We start from the raw sequence: 15,612 nt of genomic DNA, 5'->3' as shown, positions 1-15,612 counted from the left end.
GCAGGGCGGATCGAATTCAGTTTCACCGTTATGTTCTCTTTAATTGTTTCTTAAACTCCATTTTTGCTGACGACAGGCCTAATGTAGCTGGTCGATGATCACTGCCATTTTCCTGATCTAAATGGTACAATCTACAATCGTACCTAGGTAGTAGGAAGTACCGATTAGACTGAAGCGGGTACAGCAGGTTTTGGTGGCCTTAGCGACAACCTAGCTTTTTGCCGGCAATAAAACCTATTACCTTAGTGCACGCTTTCGAATTTTCTATTGCTATAAGCCCTGTTGAATTACTAGGTATACGATAAACAGTTTAAATATTGAATTTCTCATAAAGTATGTTGTATTTAGGTAGCTTTAGCAGAAAGGTTATCCTAAAAATAAATAAAATTATAGTTTTTGTATAGTAGATCGAAGTTAATCTAGGCCGGTATTCTATAGGAATAGAATTACCGGTATTTTACCGCTAGGGTAAAAGGTGCCTACCTTCTAACCTTCGCTAGTAAGAGAGCTATAGGGGGGTATATACTTGTATATTTACCTAGTACATTAATATATTCCGATAGGTATACTAAGGTAGAAAACAATCTAGAAATTATCTACATTTATTTAGGAATGTTATTCTATTTATGCCGGAATTATATACCTAGGTAGAATTTGGAATAATAGTATAATGAGGGGTAGTAGCAGCAGATATATAACATTACGTTCGACTTAATGATAGTACTAGAGGTAGTAGCCGTAGGATTGAAGTCGACTTGATCAAATAATCCAAACTGAAATCCTAGGCGGTGATTCAGGCGGTGATGTTATATCTGGGGTTGGCGCTAAGGACCTGCCGTAAGTGGGTCTCAAGATTCAAGAAGAACCAAAAAGAATGTGATGAAACTGATTTTGAGGGGATCTCCAGGGCTGTATCCGAGGAATTCCAGCACCATTGAATGAGATAGCAGATTCCTCCTTACCTCCAGGGCTGTCCTCTCACTGCCTCGATATTCTTTCAAGGTTGCGGTCAAGGGAAAGCACACCGCCATACCTTCCCAGGTTTGCTCGTCAGCATATCAACATTCCAATCAGTGGTTGTTTACAGAGTGCCTAGCTAACCGCTAGATATATTCAACCATTCAGAAAGTAGTATTTTATTAATCTGACATTAATGTTTTCTTCAAAATCCTTTTTAAAATTATTACTATATAAATTTATTGAGGGAATAATACCGTTCGAAATTCGTCTATCTTGGTTGGAAAATGGCTACGGAGTACTTTTTACCTAGTAATGGGTAAGGATTCAATCATTTCAGTGATGGTACGGAGTACAGGGTACCTAGGTATGTGCCCGCGATTGTAATTCTTGGCTACATACATCTTTCTTAACCACGAGACCACGCACTCCCGTATTTGTCATTGCACGTTCTTCCTCCCCATGCAAGGTGTACTTAAGATCAACCTCCTATAGAGAGAGGATGTGAAATCATGCGAAAGACAGTCATCGAACAGCACAAAAGCCACCATTTACGCAAATGAGCTGGCCAGTGACGAAACGTGATGCGTCAGACAACAGGAAGGCAACCATTGGGGTGACATCAGTGTCTGGATCTCCTAACCCACCGCCCAGGGGGATTCGAGCGGCCAGATACGCTTTCTGTTGTTCCAGCTCTTTTTCCGTGAGGCGGTTCAAATATTGGTCCACCATGGGAGTTGAAGCCAACGGCAGCAGCGCATTAACCCGGATGTTGTATTTTCCCCATTCGACGGAGGCTGCCCGAGTGAAAGTATGTACTCCCCCTTTGGATGAAGAATAATGTGCAGCCGGGGGAAGGGGTTCTAGCCCTGAATCAGACCCCATGTTCAAAATCACACCGCCACCATTCTCTTTGAAATAAGGGAACACAGCTTGGTTCATCAGGAAAGTGCCCTTGAGGTTGATGTCCAGTACTCGATCCCATTCTTCCTCCAAAATAGTCTCGAGGGGTGTTCTGCTTTCGATTCCGGCAGTGTGTGCCAGTCCATCCAGGCCCTGCAGGGCCTCCGCGGTCTTTTTCACAGCCAACTCCACTTCTGTCTTATTAGAGACATCCACATGAAGGTAAAGTGATTTGGCGGTCGACTGGGAGTTCAGGCTGTTCACCAACGAAATGCCCTCTTTGTCTTTGATGTCAAAAATGGCCACAACTGCTCCCTGCCGCACTAAGTATCGAGCCACAGAGGCCCCTATCCCGCCACAACCCCCTGTGACGATAAATCGCTTCCCGGTTTGGTGCATTGCACAAATAGAGGGAGTAATGAAAGTTGGGGTGGTTGATGTGTTAGTATGAACAGGTTTCGTAGTGAGAGTTAGTTGTCCAAAATTACTACAGTGGCTACTTATGTAAAACTACCAAGTCGGCTATTGCGTAAGCAAATGTTTGCCCAGGTCGGTTTACAGTTGACTAGGCAATTCCCTATTGGGGCAAGTGGAGCCGTGGAAACCGGGCTATCAGAAATAAAGTGTACCCCTACAAAATCTGCTTGATCATCCTGATACCTGGAAAAGACCCTTAACGTTACAACCCCCGGGGCTACTTCCACTGTGTTGTACGTACATACCAAACGGGAGCGACGTGGAGGACAAAATGTAGCACGGTTGAAGTTCGATTTTTCACCTCAATCGGACATAAAAACTTCCAGGACTGCAATGTCCAAGTTGTCTAGGGTCCTGGGTGAGAATACGTGTACAACATTCCGGGCGCAGTAAGGTGGTATTGAGAGACAACTTACAGGCCTACGAAGAGTGGGTGGGGCAAATTCCTTCCCTGACGTGTCATTGCAGAAAGAGAACAGGTAATGCAGCTCGCAATATAACTTTCGCTGCCCCTAGCTGGATTATATATAGGCGGACACGCCAACTCGAATGAACCATACCACATCACTCTAACGAGCCTGATAACAAGGATCATAATATTTCTGCCAAGCTATGTCGGATATATCAGCGGAGAATCTGTTCTCGGTGAAGGGACTGATCGCCGTGATTACCGGAGGCGGGAGTGGTAAGATTTCCATAAGACCATCAATGTTACGTACGCGAAAGATACTCATCAATTGCAGGATTGGGTGCCTCGATGGCTCGAGCCTTGGCTGCAAATGGTGCAGAGAAGGTGTTCATCATTGGACGCCGAGAGGAGAGACTTTTCGAAACCGCGAGAAGCGCATGTGATGGGAAAATCATCGCGGTTCCCGGGGACGTGACCTCCAAAGCCTCCTTGCAGGAAGCATTCAACCGTGTAAAGGCTGAAACAGCCAGGATTGATCTTTTGATCGCTAACAGCGGTGTCAGCGGCCCGCTTTTACCAGCAAAAGGGGATGCAGCAGGTAATCAATCGACACTATCGGAATTCCGAGAGTTCTTTTGGTCTATTCCCATGGAAGAGTACACACAAATCTTCCATGTGAATGTGACTGGTGCATTCTATACCGTCCTCGCTTTTCTTCCCCTTCTCGAGGCATCGAATCAAATGCCAAGGTCACCAGACCAACCCAGACCGCAAGTGATAGTTACTTCATCCGCTGCGGGTTTTCTGAGGAACGACATGGGAGGTTACGCTTATTCATGCTCGAAGGCAGGATTGACTCATCTGGCGAAAATGCTCGCATTCACACTCTGCCATCATGATATCCGTGTGAATGCTATTGCGCCGGGTATATTCGAGACAGAGATGGTCTCTGGCTACTTCCATCAGCACGGTATCCAACGTGCAACGGATGAGGGATCCCTCCCGAAAACAATGATCCCACTGGGCCGATGCGGAGGTGAGACAGACATTGCAGGTATTATACTCTGGATGGCAGGAAAAGCAGGAGCATACCTCAACTCGAACATAGTCATCTCTGACGGAGGAATGTTGAATCTGATGCCTTGTTCCTTCTGAACTCTGCTCTTATGACATCAATCCGAGGAGTCGCTTCCGCAGGGATGCGCTATAAGGAAGGTGCAGCTGTTCCACTCACCGCTTGTCCTATAATTGAAAATCGTTTTACACAGCCCAGGCAAATGAAGTTCAAAACGAGTAGTGGCCCATCTTGGCCTCTTTAGGCGGGCAGAATGCAGGGTGGTCTTGCGGAGTCAATGCCATAAGATAAAGTCGTATTTTATCCCGGACTTACAACCGATACAATGTTATACAACCGATACAATGTTAGTCTGTCCCGTGGACACTTAAATGAATAAATGACAGCAGCAATTCTCACTCTCTCCTTGGTGTTAGTCTGTCCCAGGACCTTCGTCTCTACCTCCAAAGGAGTTGGCTCAAACACGACGACTCGGAATTAAAGAGGCACTACCCCCTTTTGCCTAGCATGGATGAATGTTATCCCGAGCTCTCGTCCTTGAGGGGCCAGCGTATCATTGTGACCGGTGGTGCTCGGGGGATTGGTGGTGCAGCAGTCCGGTTTCTTGCTCAGCAGGGTGCTCAAGTGGCGATTTTCGATATCAACGATGACCTTGGAGAGGCTCTTGCTGCAAGCCTATCCAATAGTTTCTCGGCTGAAATTTTCTACTCCCACGTCGATGTCGCCAGCAAAGCTGAGGTCGCTAATGCTGTCCCGATGGCCATAGCGAGACTTGGTGGGCTCGAGGGATTGATCAATGTCGCGGGGATTGAGCGGCAGGCACCAATTGAGAACATAGCCGAGGATGATTTTGACATGGTGTTGCGTGTGAATCTGAAGGGCACGTTTTTAATGAGCCAGGCGGTCTTCCCGTTCTTGAAAGACCATGGTGGTAGTATTATCAACGTGGGATCCGACCTGGGGCTCGATCCCCCACCCCTCAGCGCACATTATGCGACATCCAAGGGTGCTGTGCACAGCCTGACACGAGCAGCAGCTCTTGAATGGGCAAAGTATAATATCCGGGTGAACGCAATCCTCCCAGCAATGTGGACAGAAGCATATGATGAATTCAGGAGTCGACAGTCTAGCGAGGAATTAAAGGTCCATGATCAGTTCATGGCGGGAAGGATCCATTTGGGAGGCCGATTAGGCGACCCAAATAAGGACTTGGCCCCGGTCATCGGCTTCCTCATGTCTGACTCCTCGCGGTTTATTACCAGCCAGCTGATCCCCGTCAATGGTGGCCTGGGTAGCACTCGTTGAGAACCATTGATTAAGAGCTATTCGGAGAATGTGGGGTGGAAATTCTTACTAGGGTTGGTTATGCAGCAAATATTGAGCCTTGTTTTTACCCATATGAATTTCATCAACTTCACTGCACCATCAGTTGTGTTATATGTCGGAAATATGATGTATCTACATGTGGATTTCTGGGTATTCACACGAGAATCTCCTTGGACACCGGAATCAGACACCTCACATAAAGCCCTGGAGGTGCATATTACTCTTTGTCAGCATGTCCTGTAAAATTGTCAATTTCATAGTTTTCAGTTAGAGAGTTTGATTTCACACTCCTTGCAGCAGAAATCGACTTTTTCATGCATGCATGTCGGCCACTAGCGCACTGTACTTCATGGTAAATTGCCAGATTTGGAATTAATTTGAGGATTTATTCTGCCCTCATTATCTACAATTAAATAATTTGTGTGAATTAAAATATTATAGAACATGATAAAACCTATCCATGGATTTATTTAGCTTGAGTCGACTATACTTTTCTAAACAAACATTTGGAAGTGATGCACTGGCTACCTAGTAAATATGTATTTGCAGAATAGTATCAGATCGAAAACTATACTTTTAAATTTCTAGCGGTAATAAAGTGGATCTGTGGGTCTCTTCTAATTGCTCTCCAAGGAGTGTATAATTCGGCATCCCATACGGAGTACAATATTGTTCACTGATTGATTTCTGTCATTATACTCTAGTTTCGGCCACCCAGATGGTTCAATTTTGATGATTCTACATGTTCCACTATTTAGAAGCAGAAATCCAAAACAATAACAAATCCTATATCCCGTGCCTAAGTGATCTGAACTGCACCACTAGCTCACTTTAAACTAGTTAGCCAATGACCTCACTGATCAACTTTTGGGGCCATTCGGTCAAAGAGTGAAAGGCGTTGGCAAAGGTCTGCAAAAACATGAGTACCTCATCCTTCTCAATCACATTACTGTCGGACTTGACGTCAATTTGGATGTTGTCCCGCGATGGGTGGCAGGTAAGGACTAGTCCAAAGTTGGCCAGCATTTCGCTCCCCGACAAGGAATGAGATTGGGAAAATATGCCATTGAACATGCTCGATGCATCGGGCTGGACAATGAGGATGGTCTGGTATCGACAGGCGAGTGCCGCCTGGGTGCTGACCTGGCTGATAAGGGAGGAGCCAGCATGTTCAAACCGGAGATCTTCCAGCGCCTGGTCTTGGACCAGTTTCATCGCCCTGTAGAGCGTTACTCCTTTCTCCAACGTAATCCGCACGGGGACAAAGGTTGCCGTTGGACCAGCGAGCTCGGCTATTCCACGCACTGGAGTGCCGCGACCGGTAACTATAGCGCCAAACACGATGTCGTCGTGGCCCATGCTATTCGCCATGGTGATAGCCAGCGCCAGTCGGAGTCGCGTTGACAGCGTAAACTCGCTATTTGTGTACGGCCTGGGAAACTTGTATTGCCAGCGTGAATTTTCGATCGGACAGTACGCTTGATGCGGTAGGCAAGGATATACCTTTCCAGAAAACCCTGCGAACTGGTTTTTCCAGTGGTCTCTAGCCTGTGCATCCATTTGCAGCGTGTGCTGGACGTAAGATCTAAATCGCTGAAGGGGGATGCTATGCCCCCGGTAACCATGGTCTATTTGCTGGAAGACCAAGGGGAGCGAATAGTAGTCGAATAGGACATGATGCATCATTACTGCACAGCGCCCTTCGGATGCAGCGATGCGTACTAAAGGCTGTCCAAACCCCCAGATGTCTCTCTCAGCTTTGAATTCACTAATTGAGTCAGGAGAGTCCGAGGGCGGGCCATCCCGTAATACTGCCTGTAGATATTCATTTTCCCCTGATCGGATGATTCGTGTCCGTAGGATGGGATTTGCTTTCACGGCAGCATCCCAGCCACGGGAGAGGCGATTGCAGTCCACATCATCGGGCAAATCGAACTGCAATAGCAATGTATAGTTTGCTGAACTCTGGGATGCCATCCTAATAAGCCACATCTGCGCCTCGGTGCATGGATAGATATCTTCGACCATCTCCTGCCCAACGCTGCATTGTTCTGCAGCCACCTGCCGCATCCGCTCCAATATAGTCATGTCGCTCTTCGCCTGCCGGCAGTGGTCTGCACCGTCTGGTTGACTATCAGTCGTTCGACGCACGAGTGATGCCAACTCCGCTACTGTAGGATGACGAAATATGTCCAGAACTGATAGTCGGAAGCCTCTCTCACGCGCGTAGCTGACAAGCTTCATGGCAGACAAAGAATCCCCGCCAAGAGAGGTCCAGCTGTCGCAGCAGCCGATATTCTCCGGGGGTAGCAACAGCACATCTGCCCAAAGCTGTTGCAGGGTCTGCTCCTTTTCGCTAGTCGGGAATATTTTGGGTGGTTGGCCGCAATACTCTCGCAGCTGTGCAACACTCAACTTCCCAATTGCCTCACGCAGCGACCGGCGATCCGCCTTGCCCGTTGGAGAACGTGGAATGCATGTGATGTTCATGATAAAGGAGGGGACCATATAGCTTGGTAGAGACTGGTGGAGCGAGTACAGTGCTGCCTTCGCATTCTCATGAAACTCTGGCGTCGGCTGTAGGAATAACTCGCAGGGCGATGTGCGTTGCTTTTCAACAGAGCAGCAAATGAAAGCTACAAGCACTGGTGTTCTGCCCATGAGGGTCGCCACATCCGCGAGAATACCACTAGCCCCGTTGAAGTATTGCCATAAAAGATGTTCAATTTCCCCCAGCTCAACCCGCTGTCCGCGGAGTTTCACCTGCATGTCCTTTCTGCCACAATAGAGCAAAGATCCGTCGTCTTCATAACGGACCAAGTCACCCGTCTTATACCACCTCGTACCGAGCTCAGGGCGAACGTAGGTCGCCCATTGCGGCTTGCTAACAAAAGCCACCGCGGTTCGTTCGGGATCGTTGAGGTAACCACAGCTGATAGTGGGGCCCTGTAAAAGGAGCTCCCCTTCAGCCCCAATGGGTACGAGACGGTTGTGATCCTGCGGGTCCACCACCCAACAAGCAACACATCCCTTTTTCCCGATATTGACTGGCTTTGTTGATGGCCCAAATTCTGGCTGGACTCTCGAGGCAACGGCGCACTCACTAGGGCCGTAGATCCCTATGAGCTGCACATGCGGACCCCACATGTCAATGTCTACCTTCGAGATAGCTTCTCCACCCAGTACCAGTGTTTTCAGCGTTGGGCAGCGCTCCGGGGGGACAATGCGCGCAACAGATGGAGTTAAGCAGACCCAATTGACTTGCAGGTTGCTCATCACCTCGCTGAGATCTGTCTGCCGCTCTGACTCACTGGGAACACAGATGCAGCCACCGACTAGGAGAGTTAGAAGGTGATCGGAGGTTGATACGTCAAAAGCGTATGATGCGAATTGTAGAACCCGCGACGTGCGTTCTAGTTGCATGCTAGCAGATAGGCAAGCCGTTCCAGTAGCGAACGCGGAATGGGAGATCACGACTGCTTTCGGCTGTCCTGTCGATCCCGAAGTGAACAATACAAAGGCGATATTGTCGGCGCCGACCAAGTATGAGCTATTGTCCATTAGTTCCACCGGAGCCCCTAGAAAAGAAAATTCATCGAGTTCGATGACAGTGGGCGCCAGCTTCGTGCCTAAATCCCTGCGATATGGGGAGACAATTATTGTCGTAGCTGAAAGTTGCGAGCAAATAGTACTGAGCCGTTCCAAAGGGTGCTGCGGATCCAAGAGGGTAAAGGCACTGCCAATCTTCATCACCGCTAGCATCGCGACCACGGTCCAACGGCATTTGTCAAAGCAGAGAGGTACGTAATCACCAGGCTTTACCCCAACAGCGACGAGTTGACTTGCAAATAGGAAGGAAAAAAGTTCTAGCTCGCCATATGTGAGACTGCCATCCCAAGAGCACACTGCCGGAGCATTTGGCTGAGATTCACAGCGCTCCTGGATAATGTGGTGAATGCATCTGTCCACTCGTTGCGGGATTATGGCATTCCAATTTATAAGCTGCTCGCTCTCGCTGTGAGAGAGCGCTCCCTCTGTTAACGTCACGCTTGAGAACATGTAGACGTGTGCGAACTCAAAGATAGATCTGGAAGTCAAAGAAAAAAGCAGGCCACATCCAAGCAATGAACCATAAATCATTCGCCCTTCGCTATGTATGCGGGAGCCTGCTATATTATGCTATGTTGTGAGACTATACACGCTGGAACGTGCGCCATGCTATGGCGGTCAATATAAGCCGATCACTCACAATCGACTCTATGCATCAGGACCATCTTGACGCGTCACTGAGAAAGCCATCGGAACATCTTTGGAACACCATCCTACTCCTTGCTTCCGAAAAGCATTGGCTTCTAACCAACCTATGATCAGCCTGTGCCTTGGGTCTTGTAAGGACCTGCATGTACAACACATTTCTACAGATGCTTTGTATATGAGAACCTATGCCACATCATTCGTCCATTATGGGAATTCCACATCAAGTGAAGTGTGCGCCCCAAATCCTGCTCTGTGGAATCTGATGAGAGGTGCCAAGCTGGCTGGAATGGAGATTGCAGATAATGATGATGGTATATGTGGGAGAAAAAGAGAGATATTTGAGATCTGAAAGCTATCTATCTGATCTGGCTATCTGACCCACTGACCATCACAACAGAATCTGCATACGTATCCTTGCCTTTTGAGCAAGGGCCTCCCCCTTAATTATTAAGAGTCGGTCATACTTGATAACGAGGTGCATCTGATTCACCCATTGAGTTATGGTAGCACTGTTGCATTTCAATGGGTGGGTGGGGAGAGGGGGGCGCAGAGCCTGGTCCCACACAGTGATATTGCGGTGAAGAAACCCGTATCATAGTGTGGAAAAGTGAGAGAAATACCCGGCTGAATGGATTAACGGAATTTCGATACCACAAGGCGACAATCAAGGGATATATTCTTCGTACCAAACAGTACATACAGGGAATGCCTTTCGCTCGAAATCATTCATCCGTAGATCTGGCCACTATATAGGTGAGATTTGCTGCTCTTCATTCAATTTGTTGACCTAGCCCTCTCTGTTCCAACCTATCCAAATCACCACTTCGCTGGCCTTAATCTCTCCTCACTCGACGCGTCTCTTACGATGAGGTTGCAGCCATATCTAAACAATCCTCTTGACAAATGGCAGCCTCTGCAACCAAGAGGGGACGAATCATTCCCTTTTCTCTCTTCCAAGGGATCCGACTGCCTCATATCTCATGAACATGCTGTGTTGTTGGATCCGAAAAGCCACGGCTTGGACTGGCACTTTCTGCTGCCAGGATGTAAACAAAGCAAACACTACCGGGAGGCAGAGCAAGCTATTACCGAGCTGTGGACCAATATTACTGTTGCTGATAAGCTGAGACAGGGAGCTTTGCCGTCCCCTTTGAGTGGCACGCTTGGTTCCGAAAAGGCACAAGAGCTATGTAACACATCGATCGACTGCGGTATTAACATGTGGCCCTCATGCGATCCGCGCAAGGTTGGAATAATTGCCAAATCGCTTATGCTTCTGTTTCTCCACGACGGTATGTGAAACCAAGCCATCCTTGCTGCGAGCCTAAACCTCCTCCTGGTCAATCCAATAACTTTGTTTTGATGTTGGTTTGCTAACTCTGTTCCGGATGAATCTCCAATTAAGACGTTATTGAGTACGCATATTCAAAAGAGGTTAGCGGCTTTTTCCCTATTTCAGCAAGCCCACTAGGTCTGTGCTTAACTCATATCTAGTCCGATACTATCTTGGAGACGGGCATAAGTTTGGACCAGAGTTACACCAATCGTCCAACCCCTCATGATCCAAAGGGTAGCATATTTGCTAAATTTGTTACTGAAACACTGGCTGCCGACCCGGCATGGGGCCCTGGCATGCTACGGGGAATGATCGCCTACGCCAAGTTCACCAACAAGAACCAGCACATGACGGATATCTCATTTCCCAGTCTATCCAGTTACATAGAGTACAGATGTGCTGATGTGGCAAATGAGTACGTTGCCTTCCCTTTCCCCAAGCGGTTTTCCTAAATCGCAGCCTTTATGGCCCATGACGAACAAGACATAGAGGCTAATCTGAATCGGGCGCACACGCATAATTTGCGTGTGCTTCCTACTTGAGCGTTCAGATACATTATCGCCGCAACTCGGTATAGTTGTGAGTTTCCACTGACTCACAATGATGTGGAAAGCCTAGGCGCCATCGAAGGTCTAGTAGTCAAACATTGCTCTCTAACAAATGACCTCTATTCGTTCGACAAGGAGTGCCAAGAGCAAAAAACGGCAGGTGCTATGCTGGTAAATGTTGTGCAATGCTTGAAGGATGTCTTGGGTGTGTCGAGCCAAACTGCCAAAATGGTAGCCATGGGCGTCATTTGGGAAGTTGAGAGAGAGCTAGCCAGTGAATATGATGAGAATGTCGCGCTGGGAAGATGGTCTCCCTCTCAAACCCTCTATGTCGAGCGGCTTATTGAAGCGGCCAGCGGAAATGGATTCTACTCAGCCACTGCAGGTCGGTATTCCAAGCAATACATGTTACGGAACACCGAGTCTTGTTGCGGGTCTGAGGGGTAAGCGTTCATTCCCATGGTGCTGTCTAATGGTGCTCAGGAAAGTATCGGAGGCTTTTTATGCTCAATTGAAAGGCAATTTTTCGCATGGATCCTCGGCCCGCTCTGTGACTATAGTTCAGTGTTGGGGTATCACATGGCACAGAGTCATGTGCTCTGATTCTCCAGGACCTATTGAGACAGCTCTCTCTCTCTTTTCTTTTCTTTTTCTCTTTTCCTAAGTTTCAGTTTCAGCAGTTTAGTCAATACATACGTATTGCTTCTCTCCCTCGCTTCTCCAGATTTAGTGATACATAGCACGAGGTCTAAGAGTACAGAATCCTGGTCCAATACTGTCTCGGACCTACTTCTTATTGTTTGTTGACTAAAGAAGCCTTTTATTTTGGTCTCAATTTCTGGATAGTTCATCACCCTCCAGACACTGACATTGTTTGTCGGCGCGGCCCGTACCTGAAACAAGCTATCCCATATTGAGATGGGTGCTTAGATATTGTCCACTAATAAATTAGTTCCATTTATAGGCTAGTTGAATTCGGCCTAGTGCCCTTTAGCGGAAATCGGCACTTTATTCAATATTAGGTTTTCGCAAAGCCTAACTTTAGGCCCGGAACCCCCGGCCCATCCCGAGGTCGTGGGCCCCCACTGGGCCCCTACGAAAGCCTATTTCTATTACACAAAATACTAGTATTGGCGTTTATAAAGCTACTAAATCATTAAAATAAATAACTGTACTTTATATATAATATTTAGTAGATAAACTATGTAACTACCTAGTAGGTAAGGATTGTTTAGTTTACTATATAGATTGTTAGAAATGTCACAAATATTGTACGAATACTGCATGAAACCGGGTCTATAGATGATCCGACCGGCATAGCTTATGTAACTAGAATGGACCCATAAATAGCGAGAAAATAGGGGTAATGGAAATACAGAGTCATTTACATCTCCAATTGGCCGGATACAGGACAAATCGCGACAAGAAATCCATGCCTTAGGCTGACTGTAATTTACTAACCACATATGGCTAGTGCATTTTGGCCTCGTAAACATCTCCTTTTGCGAAAATCGCTGTAGGAAACAAATTACCTCGAAGGACGAGCCCTAGGAGTCTGGCCCGCCGAAGCCGGATATTGCTGTTGAATAGATCTGGTGTTTGTTATCTTTACAACGGGACTGTGATATGTCCGACCTCGGGACGCTGCAAGGGAGAATTGGGTTCCTTCCCAGAAGATGCCAAGTGACATCTAAGTTATTACTCCCATTCCAATCAAGTAACATTCTAGGGCCCCGCCTTTACTGTCTATAGAGCATTAGGGCCATCTCAAGGTAGCGGTCTAGGGAGGCCCTTCAGCAAGGGGATCAACCAGACTTATTCACCCGCTCATATGACTGAAACGATGGCATCAGAGTGGACTGTTCGAGGACTAAGTACAATGGTTGACAACATTGCTACTGGCTCTTTCTTAACCTCCTCACTGTAGGGCCCATCCCTTCCGCGTTATTGAGCAACAGAGGCCGCGGCAGTTGTAGGTGGTGACAGACCATCCATTCTTTCAAAAATGGTGGTGACCAATGACAGCCAACGTCAACTGAGAGTTATCCAAGGCCCAACGAGATTTTCCCCTTGCTTTTCAGTCTTTCTTTCTCCCCCTTTTTGGCCTTGGCTTCCCTCGGGTTATAATTGTTTCTGTTTGTGGACAGCGTCGAGTCAATCGCAGCAAAGCTCGAACTCCATCTCCCCTGTTCAGCACTCACGCCAAGAAAATTTACTTCACATATCTTTCAAGTATTGCTGCTACCTAGTATTTGCTCGCAGTCATGTTCTATATATTCATTGTCTCGATTACTGCCTTCCTCTGGCATTTCTTTGGGCGGAAGTCAAAGCTTCCATTGCCTCCTGGACCTCCCAGTCTCCCAATCGTTGGACATGTACGACAAACACCTTTGAAAAACCCATGGAGAACCTACAAAAAATGGCACGAGGCTTATGGGCCAATTATAAGCCTACGCTATGGCAACCACATTGTTGTGTCAATTGGGTCTCACGAGATTGCAAGGGATCTACTTGTGAAAAGAAGTGCCATATACAGCTCGCGGCCGTCGCTGATTGTTGGAGGGAAATGCATTGCCAAAGATCTTCACACGGCCATGCTCCCATATGGACAGCGTTGGAGAACGCATCACAAGATTCAAAGCTCGTTTCTAAAGGGGAATTGGGCCGACCACTATCGATGTCTACAAGACATGGAGAGTAAACAGCTGGTATACGATCTACTCGCGCAACCGAACTTTTCCGAACAATTTCATCGATACACATCTAGTCTCATCTCAACGATGGCATACAGCAGACGAATCGAGAGCTATGATGCGGAAACTATCAGAGAGCTGGCGGAATTAACAGACGGCCTTCTGAAGGCCGTAAAGTCGTCCCAAAGTGTCCTGGTCGAAATTTTTCCAATCCTGAACCTTCTGCCCCGATGGCTGGCCCCTTGGAAGGTTGCTGGAGACATTGCGCACGAGCGGACAGTCTCTCTTTTTGGTTCTAATCTGACATACGGTCAGAATAGAGCCTCATGGAATTGGGCAAAGGCGGCTCTTGAGATCAAGGAAGCCCAAGGAATGTCGCATGATGAGATGAGTTATATTATCGGTGTCCTTTTTGAAGCAGGGAGCGATACAACCACCGGCGTGTTGAAGGTCTTTGTGCTGGCCTGCTTGACGTTCCCGGAAGCAATGACAAAAGCTCAAGAAGAGCTCGAGCAAGTATCCGGACTACCTTCATTTAGTGATCTGGACCGACTACCATACCTTAACGCATTTGTCAAAGAGTGTCTACGTTGGAGACCCTTAGCTCCGTTCGGGTTTCCGCATGCTGTTGACGCCGATGATGAATACATGGGGTATCACATCCCGAAGGGTTCCACAGTAATCGCAAACCACTGGACCCTTGATCTGGATGAAAATATCTTCGAATGCGCCACCGATTTTCGTCCGGAGCGCTGGATCGAAAACCCCAACCTCCCTCTTGCAGCGTTTGGATTTGGACGTCGAGGTTGTATTGGGCGACATGTCGCATATAACTCCTTGCTGATTACCATCGGTCGCATCTTGTGGACATACGATGTAACGCATCGATACAAAGACGGCAAAAAGATCGAAGTAGACCCGTGGAACATGCAACAAAATATGACTTCGTCCCCGGAAGACTTTGAGGCTGTCTTCCGCATCCGAAGTCTTGAGCGCCAGAAGACTGTGGAAGATGAGTGGAATACGGCGGAGAAGGATCCAGAAGCTATCATGAACCACGTACGGTCCCTTGCTACGTCTTCGGCGAGATGAAAACAGAAAACATGGATGGTTCTGCTGCTTGTATTGTTCGGTTCTTAGCCCAGAATGTTTCCACATCATTTCTAGTTATGAAAATCACGCACTCTCCAGTAACACCAAGTTCAACTATTATTGGATATGTATAAAAGTCTAAGCAAGCCATATGTAGGGTTGTGTCGTCCAGATTGTATACTGAAGGAAGCAATTAAACAGCCAAATACCCTGAAAGTGCATTATTAAGCGCAATCAGTCACTCGAAGGACTTGCAAGGTTCAAAAATGCTGAGACAAGCGCAGGCCTGATCTCAACAGCTCATGGCTTCTCCTTGTATCATTGTTGCTCGCGAGAGAGCGTCAAGATCTATGATAACAAAGTGGGTGTAGTATTATCCTTGGATTTTTTTGTTGTTTCTTGTGCTAGGGGCTTTTTTGCATGCCTCGATTTAGTGAAGGGAAAAATAGTAGAATGTTCCCCGACCAAGCCAATACACGTAGAGGAAAACGTGGTCCGCTGTAGACACGCCTACCTAGGTAATAAACTGCGGACAACAG

General features: G+C 47.4%; 6 protein-coding genes across 6 annotated transcripts; 4 read left to right on the top strand and 2 right to left on the bottom strand.

The window, feature by feature from the left end:
• Positions 1–1,482: 1,482 nt before the first annotated feature.
• On the bottom strand, positions 1,483–2,259 carry PENARI_c056G05674 (SDR family NAD(P)-dependent oxidoreductase; the record flags this gene model as incomplete). Its single annotated transcript, XM_022637489.1, has 1 exon — positions 1,483–2,259. The coding sequence occupies one exon, from the start codon at positions 2,257–2,259 to the stop codon at positions 1,483–1,485; it is 777 nt and encodes a 258-aa protein (XP_022482648.1).
• Positions 2,260–3,094: 835 nt separating this feature from the next.
• Positions 3,095–3,901, top strand: PENARI_c056G07245 (SDR family NAD(P)-dependent oxidoreductase; the record flags this gene model as incomplete). The annotated part of the gene is made up of 1 exon (XM_022637492.1): positions 3,095–3,901. The coding sequence occupies one exon, from the start codon at positions 3,095–3,097 to the stop codon at positions 3,899–3,901; it is 807 nt and encodes a 268-aa protein (XP_022482646.1).
• Positions 3,902–4,328: 427 nt separating this feature from the next.
• PENARI_c056G00739 (SDR family NAD(P)-dependent oxidoreductase) lies at positions 4,329–5,126 on the top strand (the record flags this gene model as incomplete). The annotated part of the gene is made up of 1 exon (XM_022637483.1): positions 4,329–5,126. One exon carries the CDS (start codon positions 4,329–4,331, stop codon positions 5,124–5,126), a length of 798 nt encoding a protein of 265 aa, XP_022482647.1.
• Positions 5,127–5,987: 861 nt separating this feature from the next.
• On the bottom strand, positions 5,988–9,206 carry PENARI_c056G11661 (non-ribosomal peptide synthetase; the record flags this gene model as incomplete). The annotated part of the gene is made up of 1 exon (XM_022637497.1): positions 5,988–9,206. One exon carries the CDS (start codon positions 9,204–9,206, stop codon positions 5,988–5,990), a length of 3,219 nt encoding a protein of 1,072 aa, XP_022482658.1.
• Positions 9,207–10,623: 1,417 nt separating this feature from the next.
• On the top strand, positions 10,624–11,735 carry PENARI_c056G09167 (terpene synthase family protein; the record flags this gene model as incomplete). Its single annotated transcript, XM_022637494.1, has 4 exons — positions 10,624–10,696; positions 10,810–10,838; positions 10,899–11,155; positions 11,354–11,735. 4 exons carry the CDS (start codon positions 10,624–10,626, stop codon positions 11,733–11,735), a joined length of 741 nt encoding a protein of 246 aa, XP_022482652.1.
• Positions 11,736–14,068: 2,333 nt separating this feature from the next.
• On the top strand, positions 14,069–15,073 carry PENARI_c056G02180 (uncharacterized protein; the record flags this gene model as incomplete). The annotated part of the gene is made up of 1 exon (XM_022637486.1): positions 14,069–15,073. One exon carries the CDS (start codon positions 14,069–14,071, stop codon positions 15,071–15,073), a length of 1,005 nt encoding a protein of 334 aa, XP_022482654.1.
• Positions 15,074–15,612: the final 539 nt, after the last annotated feature.

Source organism: Penicillium arizonense (assembly GCF_001773325.1).
Source record: "Penicillium arizonense strain CBS 141311 chromosome Unknown PENARI_contig056, whole genome shotgun sequence".
NCBI lineage: Eukaryota > Fungi > Ascomycota > Eurotiomycetes > Eurotiales > Aspergillaceae > Penicillium > Penicillium arizonense.
The sequence above is the reverse complement of the archived record's forward strand: the minus strand, read 5'-3'. Positions and strand labels throughout refer to the sequence as shown.